This window comes from Lycium ferocissimum, chromosome 2, assembly GCF_029784015.1.
Source record: "Lycium ferocissimum isolate CSIRO_LF1 chromosome 2, AGI_CSIRO_Lferr_CH_V1, whole genome shotgun sequence".
Classification (NCBI taxonomy): domain Eukaryota; kingdom Viridiplantae; phylum Streptophyta; class Magnoliopsida; order Solanales; family Solanaceae; genus Lycium; species Lycium ferocissimum.
Genome location: NC_081343.1, coordinates 44,784,284 through 44,792,329, shown reverse-complemented (window position 1 = coordinate 44,792,329; position 8,046 = coordinate 44,784,284). Strand labels below are relative to the sequence as shown.

At 34.2% G+C, this 8,046-nt stretch overlaps 1 protein-coding gene across 2 annotated transcripts; it reads left to right on the top strand.

Moving 5' to 3' along the window:
• The first annotated feature begins 3,631 nt into the window (after positions 1-3,631).
• LOC132039598 (uncharacterized) lies at positions 3,632-7,844 on the top strand. 2 transcript variants are annotated; one of them, XM_059430107.1, is made up of 3 exons: positions 3,632-4,219; positions 7,088-7,496; positions 7,595-7,844. In XM_059430107.1, the coding sequence occupies exons 1-2, from the start codon at positions 3,934-3,936 to the stop codon at positions 7,453-7,455; spliced, it is 654 nt and encodes a 217-aa protein (XP_059286090.1). In that variant the 5' UTR covers positions 3,632-3,933; the 3' UTR covers positions 7,456-7,496; positions 7,595-7,844. The 2 variants fall into 2 exon arrangements, with proteins under 2 accessions (XP_059286090.1, XP_059286082.1); XM_059430099.1 differs by having other exon boundaries at positions 3,635-4,219; positions 7,088-7,844.
• Positions 7,845-8,046: the final 202 nt, after the last annotated feature.

The following is an 8,046-nucleotide window of genomic DNA, read 5'->3' as shown; positions in this document are numbered from 1 at the left end:
AACGCGTGCATTGTGTTGTCAATTAGGGTTATCATTCAGAAACGTCATAAATCCACCATGCATAACGCATGTAAAATCAGCATTATATAAGTGCATCATATAAAGTGGTCAAATGCGTGCATTATGTTATCATTCAGAAACGTCATAAATTCACCATGCATAACACATGTAAAATCAGTGTTAATAAGTGTGTCATATAAAGTGGTCAAACCCGTGCATTATGTTGTCAATCGGAGTTGTCATTCAGAAACGTCATAAATCCGGCATGCATAACGCATGTAAAATCAGCGTTATATAGAAATAAAGTGCTAGCAAGTGTTATATAACGTAATAGACGAATAACTAACAACCACACAAAATCGAGTTATTATGTCATTTTTTAACCAATTTTAAAATATTATATTACATCGTTCTTTTCAGGAGACATATTTGAAGCAATGGATTGGACATGGGAATTGGGTGAATATTGAATACTCAAATAATCCAAATGAGAGATACAATCAACGTTACAACAATACAATAACAGATGAGTGAATACTCCACAAGAGTTGAATTTTGCTCTTAATTGTTTTCGCGATGAGAACTGTCGAATGAAAATACATTGCATTAGGGATGGATATAGTCGCAATGGTTACGTCACATCAACTCGGACTGTGAGATGTCCAATGACGATGATTCTCTATGATCTTATTAATATTTGTTTTAAATAAACTAGGTGGGGTCATAGTCATGACCCCACAACCTATTGAGCTTGATATCTATATAAGTAGCCTTTCGCTACTTAGTAAACTACTAAAAATTCAATGTCGAATAGTAAAAATGTAGATTGGTCGGTATTATTTCCAAAGGATCCGAATAGTAGTGGTGATGACAGCTCAAATCATAGCAGCTATTCGGGTGATTCCTCAACTGATAACAGTGAATTCGTGCTAGACGATTTGAAGCTCCACCTTTTAATAGAGCGTAATGACGATTTTCGCGAGCTGAAATATTCAGTTCCACGTGAATATTATTGTGGTTTACGTCGCGAATGGGCATATCGGTATGCCAAATCACAACGTCTTGTTCGTGACTTGAAAAATCTCAACACTTCAATCCCAACAAGATTCTTAATGAGCATGCCTCGAACTAATCAAGATTTTAGTGAGGTTGCGATAAAGAGGGTTAGGAAAGAAAACAACCGAATGCTAGCACGACGTTGTAGATTTTACATACTCAAGTTCACCGAAGAAAAAGCATCGTCAACCAGTAGGGAACTAACATCTACAAAAAGAAGATTTGTCTTAAAAAAACACAAGATATTTATCTGAGGACGATATTAACTTCAACTGTGATGATTAAGAATATTGTGATTTTAATTATATTTTTAATTTATGATGATGTCATTAATTTGAAGAATATTAGTATGTTTAGTTTTGCGTTTATTCTTATATTTTATTATTTACTTACTTAAGCGTGTTAGAATTGACAAACATTATATACATAAAATTACATATAAAGTGCAACGATTCAAATTTTTATAGAAAACACAAATAAACTACTACATAAAAAGTGATGATTACATAATACATAAAAAGTGAAACTACTAAATTTAAAAACAAACTACATAGGAAATAATAAACCTAACCGACAATGCAACATTTCAAAATTACAAACAACAACAAGAGACCACAAATCATCCTCCAAAATTTCACTCTCTTTCAAAGCATTTGTCTCGCGTTGAGAGTCTCTTAGATTATCCTTGAAAAAACTCTTTTTTTCTTCCGATTCTTTTAGCAACATCTCAACAAGTTCAATTTTTTTCTAGAGCTTCCCTATGTTAACACTACAAATCAAACTTCACGGTATGTACATTGCTTCGTGAAGTCGCAGTATCTCTATCAACCGGAGGCTTTTTATACTTCCCCGCTACCGTTTTATCCACGGGAACTTGATTTTCCCACCGAAAATATGTGCATCCACCATTTGCCTAGTAAAATAACAAGTAAAAGTTAAGTTTTGTAAAGTAGAAAATTTAGACAATGTGACAAACAATCTATAAAAAGTTGCAAAATAAACTTACTTCGGGCACTTTACAACTCCAAAAATGACGGCCTAAATTTTCTGGGGTCTTGGATATTTTGAGCCGGCAATATACACCGCAATATCGATAGCATGAAACGATGATTCGGAGTTTTGAGATATGAGTTATGAGGGGGTAAGTATGGCAAAAGAGTGAAAATGAAGGAGAATGGAGAAGTGTTGGAAAATGGAGGTTCTGCCCTAGTTTTAATGACTTGTTTAATGGAGGAAATTCCTGCGTTAAACAAAGCCCTATAACGCAGTAATTTCCTGCGCTAAAGGACTTAGCTGAGCCGTTACAATTAAATCATTTAAATTTGTTGCATTAAAGATAATTTGGTATCATTTTTTTTCTTGGAATATTTTGGTTCATTTCTTCTTTTTTTGATCATTTGGGTTCAGGACTCATGTTTCTTTAACTTAATTTATTAAAGCAGTTAGAATTGTGGGAAACATGACAAAAAGGAGTGAACGTCTGGTTGGGTGGAAAGTGTGAACACACGATCACATTTTGAATGCAAGCCAACTTAGCCATAATTTCAGGCGAGAGATGGTATGTATCAAAAGTTAACTTGATAAATGTGTTGTAGTGTTGTTCTTCTTTGGTCTTTTTTTTTTTTTTTTTTTTGATAATCATCCATTTTAACGGTTAAACCAAACTTGCTTTGAGAAGTGATGATCAAAGGAAAAAGTTCATTTTTATTTGCAATATTTTGGGGAAGAAAGCCAACAAAAATGGATCTGACTATCAAAAATCTGTTTAAATCCATCTAGCTATATGCTAAATGGCTGCAATGTCCAATGGACAACTCATCGTGAGCATGGGGAGATTTTTTATTTTCCTTAGAACGATAAACATAACATGTTTAATTGATAAAAAAATTTAAAAAATTAATGAGGTGATTAGATAAAGTACTCCCTACTAATGTCATAGCCCACATGCTGCTGCATGACTAAAAAGCTTCATCATATGTAATTTTGAAACTTGTTAAAACTTTCAGTATTCTTTTGTCTGGGATTGTTAATAGAGGTCGTAGAGTACTTCAATAAACCTGCAAAGGTGGATTTAATCGTGGGTAATTCATCAGCATATAATTTCAATCCCCAATTCAACCAAACTTACTATTAATCTCCAATTTCAAATTCAAACTATTTGACAAAAAAGCCCATGAACTTTATTGAAGCGATAGTATTCGCTGGGCCTCCATTGCCATCAGTGAACTCCACATTATAAATCTTAAAATCTTGATATGTCCCAACTGATCAAAATTTGTCTGAACTATGCGAAATGGTTCAAATTCGACCTAAATTATGCTTTGATGGTGAATATTAGTCTTCATAGTTGATCATTAGTCAAATTTAACCTATCGATTGTAATAAAAAAGATAGATCTATCGTACCAATTATTAATTGAAGGCAAATTTGGACCATTGTATATATAGTAGTCCTAAGAACAAATTTTGACCTTTTTCCCTTGAGAAATGCTTAAACTTTTAGCGAACTAAAACCAGGAAAATAAGTTTATTTCCATGATTCATTATTTAGGCCACGCATGTAAATTGCAATGTTAGCTAGCTAGTTAGTGACATGTCAGTGTCAGAGATAAAAGTTGTGCTCGCCATATCATATAAATATCTTATGATTAAATAATAGTACTCCAGTAAATTAAGGCAAGACTACATATTAATTTAGTGAAAACATTTGGAGTAGATTAGTTCCTTCCTAGGAAACCGGTAGTATTAATTTTCTCGAATCAGACAAAAGTTAGATCAGACTCTTCTTCTTCCTTCTCGTCGTGCTCATGCACTCAAAACTCACCAAATGCTAATTCTCTCCGATCTGAAAAAAAGAAACTAATCAAAATTCACAATAATGATCCAAGTGCTATTCAGTGTAATATTCGCCGAAATGGCGTTAATCGTGCTATTCATATTCAAGACACCATTAAGAAAGCTTGTGATAATGAGCCTGGATAGTGTTAAGAGAGGCCGTGGTCCAATTGTCGTGAAAACTACCGGGGGCACCATATTTGTGGTAATGTTGTCGACGTTATACAGTATGGTGTCCATCCGTAAAAGGTGGATCGATGAAGATGGGAATGTTACACCTACTGATCAGATTCTTATGTCTCAGCATCTTCTGGAAGCTTCTCTCATGGGTACCTAATTTCATTCAATACTCCATCTTATATAACTTTTCCGTGTAAATTCTGAATCAGTTTTGCAGATTTGAGTGATTGATCAATTCGTAATATACTCCCTCCGTTTCAATTTTATTTGTTACGTTTTGCTTGTCGAGAGTTAATTAACTGAAATAGATTAATTCAATATTTTGTAATTAAAATTTAGATGTTGAAAAACTATACAAAAAACTATAAGTTGCAATTCTTCTCATATTAATATGATGAAAAAATACGTCAAAATCGATATAGGTTGATTCTTGAGAAGCGAAACGTGACAAGCAAAAGTGAACGGAGGGAGGGAGTATATACAATCATAAAACTTTTGTTGCTAAAAGTCAAGAATGTGTACTTCGTGTTCATATAATTGTACCTTATACGTAGAGATGTATGTATATCATATAGTTGCGGTCATGCATTGGAATGTGCTTCGGATCTCAATAGCAACCTTAATCTTATGTTATCTACATGAACAACTTTAATTTGTGTTCTTTATTAACTGCAAAGTGATGTTTTTTTGTTATCTCTGTAACTATTTTTCTGATACAATCATTCAATGAATTGAATTTCTATTATTATATCTGATAGGAGTACTAATATTTGGGAAAATTACGCTCATGTTTACTGGGAGAAAATATTTACGCCACACAACTCATATTTTGAGTTTGTTACCCGATTTAAGCCCATATTTGTGTATAAACACCTTTTATACAAGGTTGATATATTATGTATAATGCTTTTCCCCAGGTCTAATGTTGTATAATGTAGGATTATTAATTAGTTGTGAAAGTTGAATGAACATCAATGATTGACTCGGAACTAAAGCTTTTTCGGGGTTTCACTTACAAAGAATCATTTGTTGTTGATGACAAAGGGAATAGCTTTTGTTTCATTTGAACGTTGCAGACTGAATTATTGTCAGAAGACTGAACTATTGTCAAAAGACTGAATTATTGTCAAAAGGTTTTGGATTTGTTTGACCTCTTAACTTGCTTATATGGATTGAGATAGAAGTTGGATTTAAAAGAAAATTTGAGAAACAATCTCTATTTATGCTTTTTCTTCCTTCCTTACAAAACATTGTTTTGACAAACAAATCTCTTCGCTTTTCTGCAACACTTCAATCAAGAAGCTCTAGATGTACTTGGATGGGACTTATATTATACCAAGTGTACAACAAGGGTTATTTGTTTAGCTTTGTAAAGTTTTTCTCTTTTTGTAACATTAGGTGATGCATTTTATCTTTATTGTCATCAGAGGCGTATGTAGCATATTAGGTGTGGGTTAAACTGAACCCCAACTTTCGATGCGGAACATAAATTTATATGTAAAAACTTATGAAAATTACAATAATAGTAGACATGAACCCATAGCTTTTAAAATACAATGGTTCAACGCTAAGAATCTTAAAAGGTTGAACCCCTAAAGTTTATATCTTGGATCCGCTTCTGATTGTCATAAACAGAAAGGTATTAGTGGAAAATAATGCTTGCAAACCTTGGTGCTCTTTGAGTGGATTGAAACCTCTTTCATTCTGCTAAAATTGGATTAGATATTTTTGGGGGGGATTAGTCAAAATTTTCATTATTAAGCACCAGGTCGGTGTAAAAAATATGTACAAGTTGTTTAATGTTTATATGATCAAATTCATCCATAGGTACCTATGAAGTTTCCCAAACTTTCATATAGAACACAATTCTCCAAGGAGGTCCTGAAAAAGCAATCTCATTCTCCTTAAATATAAGTAACTTTATGCTCTCATTCCGTCATTCATTAGCATTTAAGAAGTACGCAGCGTGGGAGGGGAATCATTTTTCCAGGTTGAGGAGTACTAATTCAAACATGTCATGGTCTGTTGTTGCTATCTTTCAGTTGCCGTTTGCTTACGGAGCTGGAGTTCTCCTCCCGTTCAAACTTGATGGGTCTGAAAGATGGTTTGGGAAAACAATGGAATGATTGAAGTTACACTAGTTAAAAGAAAGATGATGCACAGTGAGAGAATTACTTTTTTCTTAGCTTCTAACTGTATCTTCCACTTCTATGATATGGAGAAATACAAACTTTCCTTCTTAGGAGATCATAATGCACATGAATGTGGCGTGATCAGGTCATTTATGTTTTTTGGCATAGTAACTGGTGTCCTCGTAAAACTTACGTCCTCTTTACCTGTTTTTTTTTTTAAGCCTTGTGTTGCTCTATTAGTGCTATTCCATTCCTGACTAATGGGATAAAATTAAAACTGGTTTCTTATGTGGTGAACTCCACTAGGTTATGCTCAAATTCTCCAACTTGTTGTGTTATCAGTATAGACATCTTCCATTTTCTTAATTTGGATTAAAAAAATTTAAGTCTAGGATGAGAATGCCTAGCGGCAAAGACAGAAAGAAAGAGAAGTGACCAAAATAATATTTTGTTTCTTCTTTGTTTGGATTCAAAACCTGTCCAGTCTAGTATAAGAAAGGGCAACATTCTTTGTTTGACAGAGGGAAGGGATGGAATTTCCTGGTCCTACCACTACAGAAGGGCAAAAAGTTTTTAGGAGAACACTAAGAAAGCTTTGGGGCTTTCAATGGACTTGATGTGTTTTCTGTTTGGGGTATCGATGCATATTGATCTAAAAGTAAACCAGGAAGTTATTATTCAAAGAATTTGTTGACTATTGAGGGGTTAATATTTCCATTGAAGAGCATGTGTTTAAAATTAAACTTTGTTTTGGTGTGTGGCGGAACAATCTATCTAATGATGTCTCTAGTAGTAATAATTCTGTTGCCTTTTTGCTCTTCATTCTTCTTACTCCACTGACAGCTTTCTTCGAAGTCTTACTTTCACATGGCACTTTCTATGCAGGTTTTTCCCTATTCCTTGCTCTGATGATTGACAGACTGCACCATTATATAAGAGAACTTCGTATGAGGAGGAAAAGCATGGAAGCAGTGAACAAGCAAAACAGAGGTTTTGAGGACGGGAAGAATGGATCTTCTGACGAGATGAAGTCTTGGGAGGAAGAGGCAAGTGCATTGCGTTTGAAAATAAAGAAGCTAGAGGCTACTATCGAGGAAAAAGCTAGAGAAGCAAGCGATGCAGAAGCCAATGTAGTTGCTCTTAAAAAGCAATCAGAACATTTTCGTCTTGAAAATGATGACTTACTTGAGGATAACCAGAATCTTCACGCTCAATTGCAATCACTGAACTCTGATAGCAAAAAGGCTTCATAAGGAATCTCGGCACATGTCATCCTGCTACTCATAATTTGAAAGTTCTGTGATGGTTTTCTTTTAATAGCTTAGTGCCTTTCATGCTCAAAATATCATGTAGAAACTTCTAAGTTCCCGTAATTTTTTGCGATTTTTCAAGGGACAAGGCTCTATTGAAGTGATCGAACTTTAGCCTTACGAGCTGCATTTCCAGATGGGGTATTTTCCTCAACTAGTTTACCAAGCCTCTGAAAGTAATTCTTGTCTATAAGCTGTTATTGCCTAGTTCATCTGTCAAGACGGCTTTCTACAAAATTCATTGTAGGTTTGATTTTGGTATCCTGGTTTTAATGTTTTGAGCTGTAATTAATTTTTAAGGAAAATTTGTGCATTCAAGTAACAACCTCTTTTTGATCTTCTAGCTTTTCATTTTCTTCGGGTAATGATGTTTCCGTTAGTTTCTCTTCGCCTAGAAACAATATCACATGGGCATAAAACTTCAAATTGGCAAAAAACGAATTATGCCTTGGCGACATTGGGAACTTCATCTATCTTATCTCCGAAGCAAAAAGGAAAATGCCTTACAATGCAAAGGCAGATTCAAAATCTAAG

Coding starts and splice junctions, on each gene's coding strand:
- LOC132039598 (XM_059430107.1), top strand. CDS start 3,934: ATGATCCAAGTGCTATTCAGTGTAATATTCGCCGAAATGGCGTTAATC. Junction 4,220..7,087: donor TCTGGAAGCTTCTCTCATGG/GTACCTAATTTC, acceptor CTTTCTATGCAG/GTTTTTCCCTATTCCTTGCT.